General features: G+C 48.1%; 1 protein-coding gene across 2 annotated transcripts in view; it reads left to right on the forward strand.

The window, feature by feature from the left end:
• LOC147608410 (UDP-Glycosyltransferase superfamily protein) overlaps positions 1-22,875 on the forward strand; it is a 93,382-nt gene that overhangs the window by 14,167 nt on the left and 56,340 nt on the right. For both annotated transcript variants that reach the window (XM_086789529.1, XM_086789530.1), the window contains exons 2-5: positions 13,201-13,272; positions 13,617-13,767; positions 13,896-14,035; positions 14,171-14,241. In XM_086789529.1, coding sequence (XP_086645655.1) covers positions 13,201-13,272; positions 13,617-13,767; positions 13,896-14,035; positions 14,171-14,241 — 434 coding nt within the window. The remainder of the gene's footprint in view (positions 1-13,200; positions 13,273-13,616; positions 13,768-13,895; positions 14,036-14,170; positions 14,242-22,875) is intronic.

The raw sequence follows: 22,875 nt of genomic DNA on the forward strand, positions 1-22,875 counted from the left end.
GCCATCCATATTGAGCTTATACAGCCCTCGACATAGTGAACCAGATGCTACAATGATGTCACCACAAGAGAGATCATGAACAGTACATCTGTCATCCACAAATTTTACAACCAAACCTGTTTTGGCAAATGCGGAGACTGACAGCAGATTCTTTTTGATCCCTGGCACATACAATGCATCAAAAAGTGTAAAGGTGTTGCCATTTGCAACATTCAGCACAATCTGTCCAACTCCTTTAACGGGATAAGAGGAGTTATTGGCACAAGTGACAGTATTCCCTGTGGGAGCAGACTCAAGGAAAGTGAATAAACTGCGCTGCGAGGTGATATGCTTAGTGGCACCACTGTCAAAGTACCATACATCTGAATCTACTGCAGACATACATGTGTCATGCAAAGATGGGTCATAACTGCACTGCGCATTGAATGCCCATTCTGTATCTAGCACAACATTAGCAGATTCATTGTTAGAAGGAGAGGCATCTGCAACAGCCATACCAGCCTCTTTCTTCTTAGCCTCTTTCGCAGCCAGCTTAGGACACGCTTTGATGACATGATCATTTCCCTTACAGTACTTGCAAAATGTCTTCTGTTTGTCACCCTTCTTCTCATCTTTGTCTTCCTTCTTTGGTTGCGCAGCATTTGCAGATTTCTGCTTACTAGAAGAAAAGCCAGCTTTACCTTTCCCGCTTCTCTGACTAGCAACAAAAGCTTGATCTGCGACACGCATAATATTCCTGTTTTGCCTTGACTGGTCTTCTTGCAGCAAAACAGAAACTAACTCCTCAAATGATAAGGCATTGGGATTGCCTTTCATCATCAAGCGAAGAGTGGAAGCAAAACCCTGATAAGAATCTGGTAGACCATTCAAAACAGTCTGCACAAGTGAACTGTCTGACAGGATTTCATCTGCAGAAATGAGCTGCTCTTTGAAATCCTTGATCTTTGTCAAAAAGCTATCCATAGAATCACCTTCGTTCATATGCTCACTCTCCAACTGTTTTCGGAGGTAAGCAACACGAGCCTCATTTCTTGCCTGATACAATGTGGCAAGTACATCCCAAGCATCCTTAGAAGTCCTGCAGGAGCGAATATGGGGGATAATGGTACGTTTGACAGACAGCGCAATCAAGGCATGAGCCTGCGCATCTCTACCATCCCAACGAATCTGCTCTGCTGAAAGTGGTGGTTCTCGAACAGCTGCTACAGCACTTGTGCCTGCACCATCATCAACAGTACCTGTTTCTGATGTATTTGCAGCATTCCCAGCCACAATAGGACGTGCATCAATACCCTGCACAATGTTCCATAACCCCTTTGCTACCAATACATGTCGCATCATATATGCCCACAATGGATAGTTGGTGCCATCCAACTTATCCTCAGCAGCCAACATGCGGAATACATCATTGTTGTCAGCCATGGCCAATGACTGTACTACTAGATGTAAATGCTGTCTGTAAGAGGTAAACCTGTATAAAATCGACCTGTGCTATGTAGCACAGCCCAAAACAGACGAATGGGCACCTGTCCTGCAGATTTTAATCTTGACAGAAAATCTGCACAGTAGGACGATTTTGCCTGCGCAGTACTTGGAATGCAAAAACGGAGGGCGAAATGACTTCAGATCAAAATTCTAAAACGAACGAGCCCTATGGGCTCACCCACGGCATATACTAACCTGCAGACGCTCGTGAAACCTCGTCGCAATCGGAGGAGATGAAGCGGCAGGTGCCGGTGATGCTGCCCGGGAGGAGGAAGCCTGCTCTGATACCAATTGTTGGAATTAGGGTTGCAGGAATGCACACACAACTTCAAGAAGATGAGGAAGCTTGAGCACAACACAGTAGTGTATTATGAGTGCCAAAAATGAAAGATAACAAGCCCTAGAAGATAATGGGCGTATATACAATGCACGGGGGAAAAAACCTCCTAGTGAGGGAAAAAGTGCCCCGGCGGTCCTAAGTGTGTTCACACACATCACTACTATAATATGGTAACACAAACGCAGGGCTGAATGGCTGTTTTCTGGCGTGGAACTGAGGCTGGACTGAAACGCTTGCTGAATACTGATGCTGGACAGAAAACGCAAGCTGAATACTGGCCTGAATAGTAGCTGAAAGCAGGCGGCTGTTCACATGCAGAAAACGCAGGTATCTTATGCTGATTTGGGGCTGATCTGATGCGCTTATGGCTGTAGGGCTGTTGAAGATGCATGCGTTGGAGAACCAAGATTCGCTGAAGCAAACTCAAGCTCTCCAAGGACTGGATGAGACTAGTCTAGTGCTGAAGGCAAGGGAACTCCTAGGGCTGAGGAGGAAAGCTCTACTGACCCTAGTAAAATAGAAACATAAAAACTGGAAAAAGATTACTAGCTACAAATACAAGTAGCATCCTCAAGAATACAATAGCACGATGACCCAAGGTCCAAGGAACATCAAGCTAGGGTGGCTGGTTGAGAGGTCTCATCATCATCCTCAACAACTGCGTAAAGGGCATCAATCTCCACATGTTCTGTGTGGGCATCTTTATATCGTCGAAGCATCTCCTAGACTTGGAGCTGACAGGCGGTGCACCTATGCGGCCCAGTAGGTCTTGGATGCATAGCTCGTTGCATCTGAACCGCCTAGTCTACGGTAACCCCGGGGAAACGAAGAGGCTCTTGTGTGCACTGTCCGACTCGTCTGAGAGGTGGGGGGTCCTAGGTGGGTTCTTCTCTCAAGCGACAGTGAGAGGCTTCTTGGATGTGGGATAAAAAGCTCATGATCCAAGGCTACGAGGTATCTGTGCCCAAACATTGTCTGCGTGATCCAAGCAACTGGTCCCTGTGTCTACGTAACTCCAGAAGGTAGAGCCCAAAACCTGTCAAAAGTGCGCAACGGAAAGCGTGAGACATAGGCACAGAGAGAAAGAAAACAAATCTTCATAATGATGAAGAAGCAATGATACAATCAACCCTGTGCAAGGGGTGGTCCCCGTATGTGTGGGCATGATGAACTACTCCCCTTTGGGAGGACCCGGGCCTGGAAGCCCCTGTCAGAGTGAGTACAAATGAGAAGGAGGCAAGCCTTATATAGCCCCAAGATAAGCTAGCCGACTTGCTCCAGAAAAGTCTCACGACTAGACAAAAATAAACATGTGATAATGGGTGGCCAACCCTACAACCAAGGGCCTAAACATGAGGAAAAAATAAGGTGTTACCCATAAATCTGGGCACCCCTGATACACAACTTGGGCACACTACCAGGAGATGAATAATGCTAACACCCCCTCTCAGATCCTCGGAGTGAAATTGGTCCAAGGAGCTGGAAAAGGAAACCTCCAAAGCAAGTCGAAAAGTCGATCTGCTCCCGCCTCTGCCACTTACTCAAAGAAACTGCTCCCAATCCAGAAGGCCAACAAAATCCAAAGAATGAACCACCAAATGTCCATATCTCCAACCCAATCTATATCACACCTGTCACACAATGTGCTCCCTCTTCAGCCCAAGAAAGGATGTCGTCTGACTCTCTACCTCCAAGAAAAAAAAAAAAATCTGCTCCTTAGAGAACACCGCCAAACTGTCTCCCTGTTGGCACCCCCTCTAGACACCCTAGAGGCCCACAACGTCTACATCAGCCCTGGTACTCAAGCCTCCAACTCTGAGCTCATTGAGCACCAATCTCCAAATAGAAGGTTTTCGGATCTCCATGTATCCCTCGGTAAGGCGTTGTACATGCTCGTGATGGTGGATGATTTTACCCGATATACTTGGGTTTTCTTTCTAAAGACCAAGGATGAGACTTTTCAGCACTTCTGTGATTGGAGAGCCGAGGTGGAAAAAGAGACCGGTCACTCGGTCAAGGCTCTCAGGACCGACGGAGGGGGTGAGTTCACATTCCAGGAGTTTAAGCAATATTGCAAGACACATGGCATTCGGAGACAGCTTACTACATCATATACTCCATCACAGAATGGAGTTGCAGAGAGGAAGAATAGGACCATTATGGAGATGGCCCGTGCTATGCTTGAGCATTCTTCACTACCTCGACGTTTCTGGGCTGAGGCGGCTTCCACTGCTGTCTACATTCAAAACAAGTCTCCTGCTGCTGCTCTTCCCGATAAAACTCCATATGAGGCTTTCCATGGTGAGAAGCCCTCCGTTGTTCATTTTCGGATATTTGAGTGTACGGCGTATGTTCATGTGCCTAAGGAGCATCGCTCCAAGTTGGACTCGAAGTCTCAGCGCATGACTTTTCTCGGATACAGCACTGTGTCCAAGGCATATCGTCTTTATGATCCTCAAGCCGGTAAAGTTGTAGTGAGCCGTGATGTGGTGTTCGACGAGACTCCCACATCTTCAGAGGGGGGTGGTGAGCTTCTTCTTCCTTCACCTCCGTCTCCGCCTCCTCCTCCTCTTCCTCCTGCTCCCGCTACTTCTGTTACACCTCCAGCTGAGGACACTCAATCAGATGATGATGACCCTGCTCCTCCTCCTACAAGTTCGAGTAGATCTGTACCTGGTTGGTATTATCAGGCAGTTCGTGATTCTGGGTTACGTGAGCTTCCTTCTGCTCCTCCGCCTGGTTCTCTTCGGCGTTCTTCCAGAGTTACAGGGAAACAAATTCATGAGGGCAACATGTTTGTTAATTATGCTCTTATGTCTAATATCATTAATGGTCCTTCTGATCCCACTTCTGTAGACGAGGCTCTTTTACATGAGCCTTGGCGTCGTGCTATGCAGGCAGAGCTGGATGCTATCGAACGGAATGGCACTTGGATTTTGGTGCCTCGGCCACTGCAGCGTAAGCTGATTGGTGTGCGTTGGATCTTCAAATCAAAGTTCCGAGCTGATGGCAACTTGGACAAGCACAAGGCGAGGTTGGTTGCCAAGGGTTATGCAGCGCCCTGGAGTCGACTTCGATGAGACCTTCGCTCCGACGGCCCGGATGACAACCATTTGCACCGTTCTTGCACTTGCAGGACATCATAGATGGCCCGTTTTCCAGATGGACGTCAAGTCGGCTTTCCTAAATGGAGAGCTTACACAGGAGGTTTATATTGATCAACCACCAGGATTTGTTGTTCCGGGCAAACAGGATCATGTGTACCGGCTGAAGAAGGCTTTATATGGTCTAAAGCAGGCTCTGCGGGCTTGGTACCAACGGATTGATGAGTTCTTTCAGAAGCTCGGCCTATGCCATTCTCACGCAGATTCGAACCTTTATATCCTCCTTGAGAGGGGGTTGATTGTTATCATTGTGGTCTATGTTGATGACCTCATCTTTACAGATTCTTATTCTGTGCGGATCCGTTCTATTATGGATGCTTTGGAGACAGAGTTTGAGTTGACGGATCTTGGCCTCTTGCATTATTTTCTTGGCTTTGAGATTTGGCAAACCTCGAACGGCATTTTCTTATCTCAGCAGAAGTACACTCGGGAGATTCTCGACAAATTTCAGATGACTGGGTGCAAACCAGTATCTTCTCCTATGGATATTGGTGAGAAGCTTTCTTCACTTGATGCTTCTCCAGGGACTGATCAGGGACAGTATCGGGTTCTCGTCGGTTGTTTGGTATGGTTGACCTACTCCCGATTGGACATATGCTTCGCAGTTAGTTTATTGAGTTCCTTCTCATCTAAACCCCATCAGCAGCATTGGCGGTGTGCTCTCAGAGTTCTTCGGTACTTACGTGGCACTCTGGATTTTGACATCTTTTATGGCCAAGGACGCACTCTTATTGGATGGTTTAACTCAGACTGGGTTGGAGATTCAGATACACAGCGTTCGACCACTAGTTGTCTTTTTTCACTTGGATCTGGAGCCATTTCTTGGAGCAGTAAAAAGCAGCCTACTGTGGCGCTTTCCTCTACCGAGGTGGAGTACCGTGCAGTTTGTTATGCTGCATGTGAGGCGATATGGTTGCAAAGATTATTGGAGGAGCTCGGCTATCCTCCTACCGGATCTACTCTTCTTTGGTGTGACAATCAGAGTTGCATCGCCATCGCCAAGAACCCTGTGTTTCATGCTCGTACGAAACACATTGAGATTCAGTATCACTATGTTCGTGAACGGGATCTTGCTGGAGATTTGCGTTTGGAGTATTGTCCTTCCGCAGAGAATGCTGCAGATTTGTTCACCAAGCCGGTTTCTCAGGCTTCTTTGGCTCATCTTTGGATTCTCGGAGTTTGTTCAGCATCTGGTGCTAAGAGGGGGTGTTAACATATTCATCCCCAGATTCTGCTCTTTTATGGTGCCCATTTGGTCCCTTTTGCATGGCCTTTGCTTGTGGGCTGGCCACCCCTTTTTCTAGTATTTTTCTGGGATTTTTCCCAGCTTTTTTGGCATTTTCCAATCGGCCAGTTTTGCAGCTCCAGTCGACCAGCTTACCCCTACTATAAATAGTGGGTGCTGGCCTCTCATTGTTCATTCAGTCTTGTACCTATTTTGCTCCCTCACTTATGAGACTTGTAGTGTCTCTTGCTTGGGACTGTTTTGGTTCAGTATATTCAGCATAGTTTTCTCCATCTCTCTCTCTCTCTCTCTCTCTCTCTCTCTCTCTCTCTCTCTCTCTCTTGCACTCTCTGTTCAGCACATTCTAGTGCCATTCTGCTTCCGCTCTGTGCACTCTTTCATTTCTCTCTCAGATTTGAGAGGGGGTAGATTGGTCCTGGTGCCTCGCTTCGTTGGAGAGTGCTCGAGAGGAGTCTTGGAGTGCTGAGATTTGTGTTTACTTTGTTGCTGTGGATATGCCCCCCCCCCCCTACAAACAAAGATGACAAGTTGAACGGAAATGCAAAATTACAAGACTGGGAGAATCGTGATTCGAAGGCGCATTCAGTGCTTGTGCGGATCATCACAAAGGAGGTCTCACCAACCGTGCAAACTCTTACCAGTGCTCATCAGGTATGGTCCAAATTGGAGGATCCCTTTGCTCGAGATTCGTCGACAAGGGAAGTTACTTTGCAAGGGAAACTCTACGGTTTGTTATTTCCTACTAGCAATTCTATGCAGTCCTTTCTCGTGAAGGCCAAAGTTATCCATGACCAGTTACTGGTGATGGGTGCTACTTTGTCCTCTGTTCAATCGGCTGCACTTCCTCACCAAGCTTTCCCCGGAGTATGATGTGGTTTCTTGAGCTTTGCGGTGCCATGTCACAACCACTCAGCTGGATTTTGATGACCTTAGCTCCCTTCTCTTGGAAGAAGAGTCCGTCCTCGTTTCTCTAAGATAAAGGTGTCTCTTAACAGTTATGATTAGGCACTTACTTCAATACAGAAGAAAGGTCGGAGTCATTGCTTCTCATGTGGGAAGAGAGGACATCTGTCCAAGGATTGTTTGTCCAAGAAGAAGGACAAGACCAAGGGAAAGTCTTCATCTCAGAAGAAGGGTAAAGACATGACACACCACAGTGATACAGATACTTCTAGTAACACATCTAGGGCTCCCAGGGCAGTTCCGGCTCGGGAAGACCAAGATGGTGTACTTCTCTAGTATACATGCAGTTCCCCCCATGTGCTGCCAGCCAGAGGAGGAGAGGGAGCTAGTAGCAGCTCCATTTGTTGGTGCATGAGAACCGTGAGTTGGAGTTCCAAGCATTGAAAATCTGGCAAAACATGGTCATCTTCGGTATAGTAGAGATTATGGACTAGATCTGTTCCGAGTTCATTGTTCGAGGCTTTTGGGTCGTGATGTGTTCACCATCCACTCTTGGGGATTATGGGCACGGTGTGTCTAGCAGCTCATCATCTTATTCTTGGAGTTCACTACACAATTGTGTAGGAATTCGGAGCCAAGCAAAGTTCCTTGCTGTAGGTGGGGGCATTTTTGTTTGGAGGAAACAAGTTGGCGGGTGCTCTCTCCGAGGTGATTCCGGTATCTGCAGTATTGGAGGGTCCATGGTTGCATCTTCGTCAGCTTATCTTCTTTAAACTCTTGCACACTATGAGCTGCAGAGGGGGTGTTAGAATTGTGCATCTCAGTGTATTTATTGGCTTTACCTATTTTTGGATATTTTAGCTATTTCTTCTATTTTAGGAAGTCGTGAGCAAGTCGACCAGCTATATAAGCAATCGGCCAGCGCACTCCCTTCACTATAAAAGGGGCCTCACATATTCACTTGATGTAGTTCAATCCCAAGCACAAGTTCAACACTTTCTTGCTGGCTATTGCCATTGTAAAGCTTAATGCTATTATAAAAGGTGATCTTGTCCACAAGCTCTCTCTCCTTTGCTCCCTCTTCTCTCTCATGTTTTGTCTATGCTTCCGCCTGTGCATACTCCAACATGATGGCTGGTGGGAAAAGAGCTATTGGCAGCATCATGTAGAAGGTCAGAAAGCTGAGTAGTAATAATAGAGAGGGGGTTCAATAGTTGAGAGGTATGAATCAAGGTTGGATTGGTAGACACCATCAAGGGCATGATCAAAGTGTACCTTGGTGAATGATGAACCGGGGGTAAGGGCTGGCTGCTTGGGGACAGAAATGGCTATGGAGAAGGTGAGGAATGCATGATCGCCAAGAAGGGGCGGCGTGGAGATACGGAAATCATGAATGTAACCGGTCAAGGCCGGGGGGGAGCCCATGAGATAATCCACCGTACTGGAACCTCCTTTACAGGTAAAGCAAGTAAGGTGACCCGAGGCTGGCCATTGGGCCATCCCATTGAAGATGACCAGCCCATGTGCTGATCCCATCTCTAAGAAGAACCTGCCAGAAGCTATGACGGGACTGACATCCTGACACTCTTTGGAAGCCCATCTCTTGCATATCCACATCTCGTAAGAGAAAGTCATCTCCCCAAAACTCAAAGAAACTAGTTTGGGAGCTCTGAGTGCATGCATTGAAGTCCCCCAACAATAGGACATATCCCTGTGTAGAGAACTCCAAGATGTCAGCATACATGTCTAGAAATGGGGATTGCCCATCAGTGGCTGAAAATCTGGAAGTTGCACGTGGGAAGTAGCAAATGGCTGTGAAGATGGGGTTACCTCCTGACCGGTGAAGCTTGAGCCACATGTAGCGTGCCTACCCGTCTTTGCGAGCCACTGAAATGATGCCGCAGAGGTGTGGCTTAAAGAGGACAGCCACCCCTCCCGAACCTCGAACTCCACCACATGTCCGTGTCTCCCCACGGCGGTAAGTTGACTCCCACGCATATCTGGAGATCTCTGGTAGCCCCCTCTCAGGAGGACTCTAGTGAGTCTTGGTGTAGAAGACCATGTCCCTACCTATGTAAGTGTCTGAGAAACCTCCTGGGTTTGACCATAGCGTGCCATTGCAATTCCATACAGCCATATGTATGCCATGTGTGGTCCCATAGACCCTGTGTCCCTATTTGGGCCACGAGTCTAAGATGAGGGAGCGGCCATCTCTCCATATTGCCCATTTGCCCGTCTTGCGAGCTTCTAGAATGGCCGGCATGGCTTCCCTTCTTTGTTCAAGTTGAAGTGGCGTGAGATCATCCCCAAGGATCACTTGAGGTGTAATACCTTTGAGATTCCCCCGGTGTTTAAGGCAGTCATTCTTGGTTTGCATGTCCTTGAACTTCAAGAGAAGAGGCTGCTCCTTGTTGGGGTCTTTACCGACCCGCCATGCATTAATGAAGAGTGGGGGACCTTGAATCTTCAGCATGTCACACAAACTAGCTCCATCCTCTTTGGGAGAGGATCCTTTCTTCAATCTAGTGACTCGCACATTGAAGACTTTGGCCTGCCTCTTCTTCCCCTCTTCTAAGGTGCCAATCATGGCTTTGGTGCTGTCCAAAGCTCAAATAGAAATATGACAAAGCTTAAATAGAGAGAATGTTACATGACTCAATGAGAGAGAGAGAGAGAGAGAGAGAGAGTAATATGAACGTCCACAAAAGACCTCAAGGGTCTATGAAACCATAAGTGGTACAATGATACCATGGATATACTGAGCCATGGAAAAAGCAGCTCGGAGAAAAGGAAAAACGACTATCACTAGTGTATGCAAATGTGATGTCAACATGTGACCGTGTACGAGAGAAACTAGCCACGATGAACTAATAAGGATGCCCTCCTCAGCCAATACGGATCTGATGGCCAAGAGAATATCTGGTCTCTATGACGAAAACACGCCATGGCGTTGAAGAGCCTCCCGGATCTGCATCTGTTATGCTTTGGGTCGAGGACATCTGCAAAATAGATCGAACTCTAGCACTGAGGACCCCTCTAGGGCACTGGACCGGACCGCTAGTGTGGGCGGTGAGCTCTGATGTAGAGGATGCATGACGATTAAAGAAATCTGATCTAGTGCTGACTATGTTAACAGTTCACTAGCTAGTGGCTCCATCATAGATTAAAAGCTCCATTATACAGCTAGTGTACTGTCAACATAGCCAGCACTGGCTAGCTAGTGCTGACTATGTTAACAGTTCACTAGCTAGTGGATCTTTCTCATAGTTAGAAATCACTAGCTAGTGGATGGATCACATAGCTAGCTCTAGCTAGTGGACTGATCATTACCTCTAGCTCGTGCTAACTATCAAATCAATCATCTTCCACATTGAGCAAGATGAGTGCCTCATGGCTTTTAAACATTGGGGTGGCGTTTTTGTAGAGTTCATTGAATTTTTATATACCTAGATGAATCCAGGAACATGCCCAAATTCACCTTTTAGGAACGTGCATGTTATATACTCATGGTAGTCAACCCACAAGACTCTATAACTATCAACTCCATTATGCATAGTATGGACTAGATACTACGACATTCCCACTAACATCATCAGTGCCCAATAGTGGGTGTAGAACTCTGTATCAAGATATGCTCTCACACGCACTCCACACACACACACACACATAAGAGCATATATTCACACAAAGCCCTTTGTACTGAGTTTCTGTCAAACCTCCGAAGATGCCTTATCTCCACATGCATGTTGCTAACATATCGAACAGAGCTTTCAGAAGTGGTATCATGGAAAGATGTGTAAAGGAGGACATCATTAAATTGTTGCCATAGCAAACTGCATGCAATTCCTTGTGTGTGGACATATGCCATTTTATCCAGCCCAAAAAGGGCACTTTTTGGATATTTTTGGTTTTTATTTTTGTCTTGTGCTGCTGGCCACCACTTCACCCTGCCCGACCAGCAGCCCTTCACTCATATAAAAGGATCCCAACGTTTTCTTCAATTCTCGCTCTGGTTTTTGCTGCTGCTGGTGTGCAGGCCGCCTACATCAGGCTCATCTTCAGTGTTTACTGCTGCTGGTTCTGGCCGCCTACATCAGGTTCTCATCAGCATTTACATCATCCACTCTTCGCTTACATCAGGGCTGTATTCAGCGCCTACAACAGGCTGATTCCATCGCCTACATCAGGCCTGACTTCATTGCCTACATCAGATTGACTTCAGCATTTTACATCAGCACACATCAGCGCCTGCAGCACTTCATCTGCGTTTTATGGGACAGCAGCCCTCTCTGCTCCTTTGACCTCAACATCGGGACGGCAGCCCTCTCTGCTGTCTTCTTCAGGACGGCAGCCTACCATCTGCCTCGGATTGTGGTTTTCTCCACCCTCCGCATTATCACAGGACAACAGCCCTCTCTGCTTCTTCGGAGTCTCACACTGAGCTCCTGTACTAGACTTTATATATATATATACACTCATTGCATGCTGTGTGATTTGCTCTGATCTCTCATATATTTGGTCCTTTGGTTCTTTTGCCCTCACATGGTATCAGAGCGATCGTGAGCAAAAGGATTGAAGACCTTGAGCACACACAGCATGGATCGTCTACCCATGATTCCAGAGGACCAACCTTTTTTACCAGATGTTGATTCTCCTTATTCTCATATAGATCACACAGAAGATGGGACTCCTTATTCACTGGAGAGCCCCGTTCGAGGTCTTTCATTAGGAGACGACCAGCCAATTTTGACCTACTCACCCTCTACACCCTTGGCATCTCATCTTTCTTCTCCGAGCTCATCAAGCGTGACTTCCAGAGGAGGATACATGCCTACAACCAGTGTGCCAGTATTGGACCTACGTATTCAGCCCAATCTGGAGAGCCCTGCCACTCTTTCTAGCCGACAGCATGGACGCCAGTATGGGATCTTTTCTCAAGAAGGACAGGTACCTCCTCGTTTGTTCGGAGATCCATCATCATCAACCCTGCCGGTGACCACGTCAGGTTTGTTTGTGCCTTTTAGTACTTATGTTCCTAACTCTACTGGGTATCTTCTTCTGTAGCACACGTTCAACATATGGTACCATCAATGTCACATGCACTCTGCACTCAGTGCATGGTGACAAGATGGCTCATCATCAGCAGTGCAACAGTTGTACAGTATTAGAACCCAGTAGGATGATATTTGTCGTACGCCGTGACTCCATTGTACATCCTCAGTCCAGGATAAGTCAGGCACGAGCGTCAGTTTTGTGTCACCCCAGTGAGATAGCTTTGTTCTGTTTCTATTTTATTTTCCGTTGCATGATGAGATATGGCATGGACATTATTGTATCACTTTGGTCTCATAGGCCATTGGGTCTTCAGTAGACGCTTAATATATATATATATACATATATATCTATAGATATATATCACCCTTGATCACGCCCCCAAGGCAGCAACTAGGGGGAAATGGCCAGGATGAACCTACAGGAGCTTGAGGCATACATCAAGACACAGGAGGACAACACCAAGAAGGTGCTGGGTGAACATAAGAAGGTGCTGGATAGGGTCCTGAACAAACATGAAAAACAGTTGGAAGGCCTCCGCAAGGAGATATGGGGCAAGAATAACAAGAGTGAAGAATTGGCAGCAAAGGTGAACCACCAGGAGGAGGAGATTCGGATGTTGAAAGAGAGGAAGGGGAACTGACACTATGGGTAGGCGACCCTCTATGCGATAGCTCAAGATCGAGAAGATTCTTTAGAGACATAGAGATGCTCCTCCGTAAACAGTGGACATGGAGAGCATATATGAGATTATAGATGCAGAGCCAGCACAGTGACTCCCATATATATCTGTGTGGACCTTTGTATTAAGCCACATGGCTACCTTGTAACTCTCTGGTTCTTTGTATATGTAGCTAGTTTTTTTTTCTTTTCCATGAACTAGTCATTTCATAGACTTATGTAACATTTTTGGTCTCATAGACCTTATATCTTTCTTTTTTTGTTTCTCTCTCCTCATTGTTGGTGGTGAGTCCCCTTCTGCATCCCTAACTTGTTCTCACCATGTGCAGGCTGTTGCTGTTGGCTTAGCGAAGGCAAAACACCACTGCTCAATATTCTTTATTACTCACGCTGCTCATGAGGTACTATTTACTGTGGCGCAATAGTTTTGTATCCAAGTTACGAAAGAACTACATTGGGAACCCCTTTTGTTGCAACCTTCTTAATTGCTACCTGCATATCTTGAGTTGTGAGATCTCACTTAGAATGTTTTTATTGCAACCTTTTTAAAAGGAATGTTTTTGCTACCTGCATACCTTGAGTTGTGAGATCTTGCTCAGAATGTGTAGCCTTCAAGCGTGGCTGGTCTTATCTTACAGATTGCTCATTCTGATCTTGTGTGGCTTTGCAATTAGTGCATTTTATGCTAAAGGTTCACTTTTGCTCAATAAATGTATGTATGACCTCCACGGTCCTGCTTTGACAGAGTTTAATGAGGCCACTGTCGTCTTTGGGAGTTGTATTTGTTCCTATTGCATCTCCCCCAGTTTTGTCCACCACTTGTCTGGCACAAATCATGCCAGGAACTGTTGTGCAAGAAAGCATGCCTCAACCCGAACACACCACAGAGACTATTGGTAAGCTTTTCTTTTTTCCCTCTTGGGCTGGGGGCTGGCCGCACTATCTGGTAGCAGACTGTCCTGTACTGAAATCATTTTCAATGAGGCCAGAAGTGATATTTGATATGATCTTCATTTTTGAATAGCTGCATCCCATCTAAATGATTATGGGAAGTCGAAGACTGAGCAACAACATAGACAAGAATGCCTCAAGGCAGTGGATAGGATCATGGGCTCTGAGCTTAGACATAATCGGGATTTTATCATTATAAACTTCTTTGCATTGGTAAGTTTGAGTAACTCTTTACTTCGTTGTAGATGTATGTGTGTCATTAGTCTTGCCCCAAAATTTTATCTTCAAAAGTGGATAGAACATAGTAGGAATTTGCACTCATTTTAATTGTTATTACTTTTCTTATAGGAAGGATGGCATCTAGCAGAGTTATATCAGGTCCCTTGTGTAATAGCAGCACCCTATGTGGTACCTTACAGGTGCGATTCTCTTTTAAGTTTGTTTTCATGCCTCCGGTATGCCATTGTTACTCTGAAGAGGTCGAGTAACACCCTTGCTAGTCAGACGCTTTATTCTCTCAAGGTAGCTAACAATATTTTAACACTCAGTTGCTCACTATACTTGCAGACTGGTTAACACAAAGCCATTCACTTGGCACAGTGCATATCCATAAGAAGAACATTCTTGCTGGGATTTATCTTGGATAATCATGGGAAAACACAGTGAAGCGAGGGATTGGGGCAGACTTCCTGCTTCCGCAACTAGCTCTTTTAGGCGAGCAGTGAGTCTCAAATGTCAATGAGGATTGTTTTACAGTAGCAGGGCAGTGGAGTAGGAAATCCTTGTTGAAATGGAAGTTGGATGGCTTCTTCATTGTTGAAACTGGCTAATTTGGGGCAGGACTGGTGGAGAAAACATTGGACATAGATCCTTACTATCTCTAATTATGGGTGGCAGCCTATTGGTTTTTCAATTGGTGGGAGTGGTGTATATCAGAGCAATTCACCATAGTACTATTTTATTTTCACAAAAGTTAATCAGAAATGTGATTTCAAGGTGAGGTATGCTAAGGCTTTGGCTATCATGGTGGGGCTTTAGTAATGATCATTCCTTGATAGTGACAGGATCAAAAACAGAAGAGTATTGAGTAGGAGAGTTGGTGGAATGTGCATTTGCTGCACTAAAGATAGAATCGTAGAAGCACCTAGCAGATCAATGGATTGAAACTGTGGAGTAAATGCGTTATTGATATAAGAGTGACAAATAGAAATTGGATGAAAAACTGTAACAAATACTTCACTGTGCTCTAGTGCATTACCAGGTGGGAAACTGAGAAGTCTAATTGTCCAAAGTACCTCCCTATTTCTTCATCATTGGGATCTCATGGAAGGCGGCTTTAAAGCCGCTTTCAATGAGATTATGACCATGGGCTCCATGCCAGAGAGGATGTCAGAGGGATTGATTCGTTTAATTCCCAAGGAGGGTGGTGACAAATTGGAGATTCGGTAGTGGAGACCCATCACCCTCCTAGGGACCGCCTATAGAATCTTAGCCAAAGCCATCAGATGGAGACTGCAACCTTTACTCCCTGATTTGATACATGGCATGCACATGGATTTTGTCTAGGAGTGGAGCATTCTGGACAATATCTTCACTTTTTGGGAGGCGATTGCTTCAGCTAGGTTGAGGCAGTATGATCTTATATTTCTCCTTCTGGATTTTGAGAAATCCTATGATAGGGTGGACGGGGGCTTTCGGGAGGGGACGATGTGCCGGATGGGATTTCCCGTGGACTGGGTTTGAGGTGTTTCTAGGTTCTATTCGGCTTCGCACAGTCAGGCTCTCATCTAGGGGGCCAAAGGTGATAGATTTTCGCTGTCTTGCTCGGTCTGGAAGAGCTGTCCACTAGCACCTTATTGTCGAGGCAATGAGCAGTTTTCTGTCGGCAGAGGAGACAGGGCTTCAAGGGTTGCATCTTTCCATCCATGCGCAAGAGGAGTTGCTTGACTGAGAGTTTGCTGATGACATAGCAACATACTTATCCTGAGATGCGGGGAAAGGGAATCTCTAGAGATTTGCCGATGTGATAGGGATCTTTTGCTGTACATCCAGCACATAGATCAACTGGCACGAGTTGTGTGGATTCTGGGTTGGCACATGACCCACCCCAACTCGGAGGCCAGTTGAGGTTTTTCAGCGGATCTTGAGTGGCACTCCAGTTCGTTATCTTGGATGCCAGGTTGGTATCCATATTTCCCCGGAGTAGCAGTTAGTCCCTCTTCTTTTGAGCATTCGGAAGAAGTAGCTATATTGGAGTTTCAGCCAGGCTTTCCTTAGCTGGCCGGGTTGTGGTGGTGAACTATGCCACTATGTGGTACATCACCTCTTGCTGGGCCTTTTCTCAGGCTTGCATTGTTCAGGTTCAATATTTGATCTGCAACTTTATTTGGGCTGGTAATGATGGGCGGCCTGCCAGAGCCAAGGTGGCCTGGAGAGTGATCATTGAATCTCGACTCCGGGGGGGACTGCCATACGTGTGGAATGCTATGGACCTTGGCATCATTGACCCCCCTATTCAGAGCCGCGTCCTTTTGGGCAAGTTGATAGTTCCCGGACTTCTTCTGGGTGGCGAGCCCTGAAAGGTCTTCCTCCTAGCTAGGATCTCTCCCCGCACTCTAGTGTTGGGAGGTCCTTGGCCAAGAGTTGGAGATGGATTTTCATGGAGTTGCAGGCTCGTGGCTGTAGCCCTGCATTTGAGGACAGATTTGCAGCCACAGCCTTTGATATGGAACCCCCTAGTCCGTTTGCCCGATGGTCATATGTTGAGGGCTTGTCCGCACGTGTCGTGGGGAGCTTTGAGTATGGGTCCCGCTTGGTCATTTGGAGATTGGCCCCCACAGGCTAGGAGATGATCCTCACTAGGATATGGAGTCGGGATAGACTTAGCCTTGACATGGACTCTTTTATCCCTCGGAGTGGTTGGTCTTGATCCTGGACCCCCTCTCTCCCCCCATAGTTGGTCTCGATCCCCCCCCCCCCCCCACTTATCCTGAGATGCGGAGAAGGGGAATCTCTAGAGATTTGCCGTTGTGATAGGGATCTTTTACTGTACATCTAGCACATAGATCAACTGGCACGAGTTGTGTGGATTCTGGGTTGGCACATGACCCACCCCAACTCGGAGGCCAGTTGAGGTTTTTCAGCGGATCTTGAGTGGCACTCCAGTTCGTTATCTTGAATGCCAGGTTGGTATCCATATTTCCCCGGAGTAGCAGTTAGCCCCTCTTCTTTTGAGCATTCGGAAGAAGTAGCTATATTGGAGTTTCAGCCAGGCTTTCCTTAGCTGGCCGGGTTGTGGTGGTGAACTATGCCACTATGTGGTACATCACCTCTTGCTGGGCCTTTTCCCAGGGTTGCATTGTTCAGGTTCAATGGTTGATCTGCAACTTTATTTGGGTTGGTAATGATGGGCGGCCTGCCAGAGCCAAGGTGGCCTGGAGAGTGATCATTCAATCTCGACTCCAGGGGGGACTGCCATACGTGTGGAATGCTATGGACCTTGGCATCATTGACCCCCCTATTCAGAGCTGCGTCCTTTTGGGCAAGTTGATAGTTCGGGGACTTCTTCTGGGTGGCGAGCCCTGAAAGGTCTTCCTCCTAGCTAGGATCTCTCCCCGCACTCTAGTGTTGGGAGGTCCTTGGCCAAGAGTTGGAGATGGATTTTCATGGAGTTGCAGGCTCGTGGCTGTAGTCCTGCATTTGAGGACAGATTTGCAGCCACAGCCTTTGATATGGAACCGCCTAGTCCGTTTTCCCGATGGTCATATGTTGAGGGCTTGTCCGTATGTGTCGTGGGGAGCTGAGTATGGGTCCTGCTTGGTCACTCGGAGATTGGCCCCCACAGGCTAGGAGATGATCCTCACTAGGATATGGAGTCGGGATAGACTTAGCCTTGACATGGACTCTTTCATCCCTCGGAGTGGTTGGTCTTGATCCCGGACCTCCTCTCTCCCCCCGTAGTTGGTCTCGATCCCGGACCCCGATGTGATAGGGATCTTTTGCTGTACATCCAGCACATAGATCAACTGGCACGAGTTGTGTGGATTCTGGGTTGGCACATGACCCACCCCAACTCGGAGGCCAGTTGAGGTTTTTCAGCGGATCTTGAGTGGCACTCCAGTTCGTTATCTTGAATGCCAGGTTGGTATCCATATTTCCCCGGAGTAGCAGTTAGCCCCTCTTCTTTTGAGAAGTCGGAAGAAATAGCTATATTGGAGTTCAGCCAGGCTTTCCTTAGCTGGCCGGGTTGTGGTGGTGAACTATGCCACTATGTGGTACATCACCTCTTGCTGGGCCTTTTCCCAGGGTTGCATTGTTCAGGTTCAATGGTTGATCTGCAACTTTATTTGGGCTGGTAATGATGGGCGGCCTGCCAGAGCCAAGGTGGCCTAGAGAGTGATCATTCAATCTCGACTCCGCGGGGGGGGGGCGGGGGGGGGGGTGGGGTTGCCATACGTGTGGAATGCTATGGACCTTGGCATCATTGACCCCCCTATTCAGAGCTGTGTGCTTTTGGGCAAGTTGATAGTTCGGGGACTTCTTCTGGGTGGCGAGCCCTGAAAGGTCTTCCTCCTAGCTAGGATCTCTCCCCGCACTCTAGTGTTGGGAGGTCCTTGGCCAAGAGTTTGAGATGGATTTTCATGGAGTTGCAGGCTTGTGGCTGTAGCCCTGCATTTGAGGACAGATTTGCAGCCCCACAGCCTTTGATATGGAACCCCCTAGTCCGTTTGCCCGATGGTCATATGTTGAGGGCTTGTCCGCACGTGTCGTGGGGAGCTTTGAGTATGGGTCCCGCTTGGTCACTCGGAGATTGGCCCCCACAGGCTAGGAGATGATCCTCACTAGGATATGGAGTCGGGATAGACTTAGCCTTGACATGGACTCTTTCATCCCTCGGAGTGGTTGGTCTTGATCCCGGACCCCCTCTCTTGTTAGAAGTCATCTCCTGTCTAGATTTATACACCAGGGCCTTTGTTGTGGGTGTGCCCGCCCTTATGAGGTGTTTTATCATTTTTCCTCACTCCTCGTATTTTTCCCCTGTTTTTTCCCATTTTTCTGAGGCTTGGGAGGCAGCCTTGAGGCGGCTGGAGGATCAGTAGCTGGCCGACTGCCTGGACATCAGTCGTGGACCTCTGTTATGCTGGCCGACTGGATGTATGCAGTCGTGGGCTTGATCTGCTGCTGGCCGACTGTTGTTGCAGTCGTGGAGGCCTCTTCAGCAGGCCGACTGCCTACCTGGGGGCATATAAATAGGCCCCCAGCCCCCATACCTTATTTGTATCATATTCGGGATCTTCTTGTGTATATCAGAGCAGAGTTACACGCCTACATCTCTCTTTCTCTTGTGCTGTTTTTCTGCCTGTGTTTTTGCTCTTGTGTTCCCAGATCTGGTCATCATCTCCGTTGCGTATTCTGACATGGTATCAGAGCCTAGGCTCTAGATAGGTCTTGGGATTTTTGTGAGCAAGAGGGGGACTGTTTTGTGGCTGATTGGTGGACTGCTTTGGGCTGATCGGGAAGAGGAGAAGCAAGAGGAAGGCGGGCTGATGTGCTGGACAGCCACTTGCAGGTTTTAGTTCTTCTTTGTTCCCACCCACCCACCCTTTTCAGAGTACATCCCCGCTATGGCAGATCTGTTTGAGATGGCCGAGAGACATGTGAAGATCCCGACACTCCCCACGTTCCCGGTGGACCGTCAGTTGGACGGGAGCAACTACGGCATATGGAAGGTGATGATGGAATCTGTTCTGGAGTCCTACGACCTCGCCGATTTCGTCATTGTTGGTGTTCCATGGCCGGAAGTAGAGGAAGGGGAGTTACCGTCGATCCGAAAGGACCGGGAGGCACAGACACAGATGTGGGATCGTGTCAACGCCAGGGTCTGTTCGTTTATTTTCCTCAACTGCACACCGCAGGTAATCAATCATGTAAAGCATATGATGCTGGCCAGAGGTATATGGCAGCATCTGGCCTCACTTTACAACAGGGTGTCACCCATGAAGAGGATTTCCTTGGAAGTACAGATGCGGGTTATGAGCCCTGGAAAGTCGTCGACGATGCGGGAGCATATTAACAAGCTGCAGGCTCTTCAGCAGGAAGTTCTTCAGGCTGGGAAGGAGATATCGTCAGAGGACATGGCCATCACGTTGCTAACACACTTGCCCTCTTCGTACTCAGCATTTTACTCGTCGTTGATTACCAGTGGCAGGCTCAGCACCATCACGTGGGAGGAGCTTGTGCCCATGGTCCTGGACCAAGAGGAACGATTCACGAACCCTCCTCAGGGTGGTGGTTCGGAGGCCTTTACTGGCCAACGGCCGAAAGGCCGTAACTCGGGCGAAGGGAAGGCTTCATCTGAGAAGTCTTCTGAGAAGACGTCCGTTTCTGACCGCGAGAAACTAAAGGCAGAGAGGACCTGTAATGATTGTGGCGAGAAAGGCCACTACTGGAGGCAGTGTCCCAAGCGGAAGACCGAGAAGGGTGAAGACTCCTCAGCAGCAATCATGAAGACTCCGGCTTTTGTGCACTTGGAGGTGATGGACACCGATGCTTCATTTTCTTCAGGCAGGGAGGAGATTGGAGGACTCTCCGCAACGGATACTCGGGAGTGGATTCTCGATAGTGGTGCTTCCAGGCACATGACTCCTTCCCGTTCCGGTTTACAGGATCTCTGCAGGTGTTCTGGTCATATTCTTACTGGGGATACGTCCACTATCCCAGTTCACAATGAGGGCAGAATGGAGATCGTTCCCGATGGCAGAGGGGGAAAGCATTCCTCCCAGGTGTTGTATGTTCCGGCACTTGGTTTTCATCTGTTGTCAGTGCACCAGGTTTGCAAGACTGGCGTACGGGTGGAGTTTGATGAGCATTTTGTTGCTCTGTGGGACAAAGCAACAGGCCAAGTGGTTTGGGAAGGCGGAGTGGAGAATGGAGTTTACAGGCTTTCAGCACTCTCTCTCCCAGGTCCTCAGGGTTGTGATGAGTGGCAGTCTGGTAATGGCTACTCAAGTGTGGATACGCTGCAGGTGCGGGCTTTCCGGGACCAGATGGTGGATAGCTTGCCAGCAGATGGCAGCAGTTGGCAGGAACTTTCCAGTACTGATGTTGGTAGTTCCCGTGTTCGTCAGTCAGAGGAAGCTGAACAGGTCACTTATGCTCTGATGTCTCGTCATGTTCGGGACATAGAACCTCCAGTTGACGAGGATGTTCTTTCCACGGGGACCTTTCGGAAAGCCAGGCAGGCGGCAGGTGCTTACTTGCAGAAGGAGGTGGTTTCTCTAGGCTTTGTGGTTCCGGATTCAGAGAGGGTGGTTGACAGGTTTCATCAGGCTTCCAGGACTTGTTTGTGCACCGTAACAGGTGTTGATCCTTGTGGGCTGTGTGATGCCTCTTTGACTCAGAAGCTGTATGGTTCATTGATCTGGTTGATGGACACCAGTTTGGATGAGAGCTTCCTGATGAGGCAGTTGAGCTCATGGTTGCGGATGACTCTTTGGGAGGCAGGATTGCGTTTCCTGTGGTTTCTGCGGCATGCGAAGGATCATGGACTCTTGTACACAGGAGGGGGATTGTTGGATGGAGTCTGACTCCACGGTTGGAGTGACTCAGTTTGGGGAGGAGATCCGGACACGAGGGGATCTACTTCAGGCCCAGGAGCAGTTTTACGGAGCAGTTGGAGACAGTCTTCTTTTGCCTTGTCGAGAACAGAGGCAGAGTACCGGGCTGTTTGTGATGTTGTTTGTGAGGTAGTGCGGATGCAGAGGTTGCATTGCAGGTTTGGGCTTCCACTGGAGGAACCCATGGTCATCCAGAGGCACTTTGTTCGTGAACAGATCGTTTGCTGATGACATCTTGCTGGAGTTCTGTTCGACGGAGGACAGTACGGTGGACCTCTTCACGAAGTCGCTATCTCAGGATTTGCTCAGGCGGCACCCTAGCTCCCTGTGGTGGTTGGTTACACAGCCAGGAGCTGAGAGGGGGTGTTAGAAGTCATCTCCTGTCTAGATTTATACACCAGGGCCTTTGTTGTGGGTGTGCCCGCCCTTATGAGGTGTTTTATCATTTTTCCTCACTCCCCATATTTTCCCCCTGTTTTTTCCCATTTTTCTGAGGCTTGGGAGGCAGCCCTGAGGCGGCTGGAGGATCAGTAGCTGGCCGACTGCCTGGACATCAGTCGTGGACCTCTGTTATGCTGGCCGACTGGATGTATGCAGTCGTGGGCTTGACCTGCTGCTGGCCGACTGTTGTTGCAGTCGTGGAGGCTTCTTCAGCAGGCCGACTGCCTACCTAGGGGCATATAAATAGGCCCCCAACCCCCATACCTTATTTGTATCATATTCGGGATCTTCTTGTGTATATCAGAGCAGAGTTTCACGCCTACATCTCTCTTTCTCTTGTGCTGTTTTTCTGCCTGCGTTTTTGCTCTTGTGTTCCCAGATCTGGTCATCATCTCCGCTGCGTATTCTGACATCTCTCCCCATGTAGTTGGTCTCGATCCCGGACCCCCTCTCTCCCGCCGTAGTTGGTCTCGACCCCCCCCCCCCCCCCATTATCCTGAGATGCGGGGAAGGGGAATCTCTAGAGATTTGCCAATGTGATATGGATCTTTTGCTGTACATCCAGCACATAGATCAACTGGCACGAGTTGTGTGGATTTTGGGTTGGCACATGACCCACCCCAACTCGGAGGCGAGTTGAGGTTTTTCAGCGGATCTTGAGTGGCACTCCAGTTCATTATCTTGAATGCCAGGTTGGTATCCATATTTCCCCGGAGTAGCAGTTAGCCCCTCTTCTTTTGAGCATTCGGAAGAAGTAGCTATGTTGGAGTTCAGCCAGGCTATCCTTAGCTGGCCGGGTTGTGGTGGTGAACTATGCCACTATGTGGTACATCACCTCTTGCTGGGCCTTTTCCCAGGCTTGCATTGTTTAGGTTCAATGGTTGATCTGCAACTTTTTTTGGGCTGGTAATGATGGGCGGCCTGCCAGAGCCAAGGTGGCCTGGAGAGTGATCATTGAATCTCGACTCCGGGGGGGACTGCCATACGTGTGGAATG

The sequence above is a fragment of the Cibotium barometz genome, chromosome 53 (genome assembly GCF_041138505.1).
Source record: "Cibotium barometz isolate CiBa-2024 chromosome 53, ASM4113850v1, whole genome shotgun sequence".
NCBI lineage: Eukaryota > Viridiplantae > Streptophyta > Polypodiopsida > Cyatheales > Cibotiaceae > Cibotium > Cibotium barometz.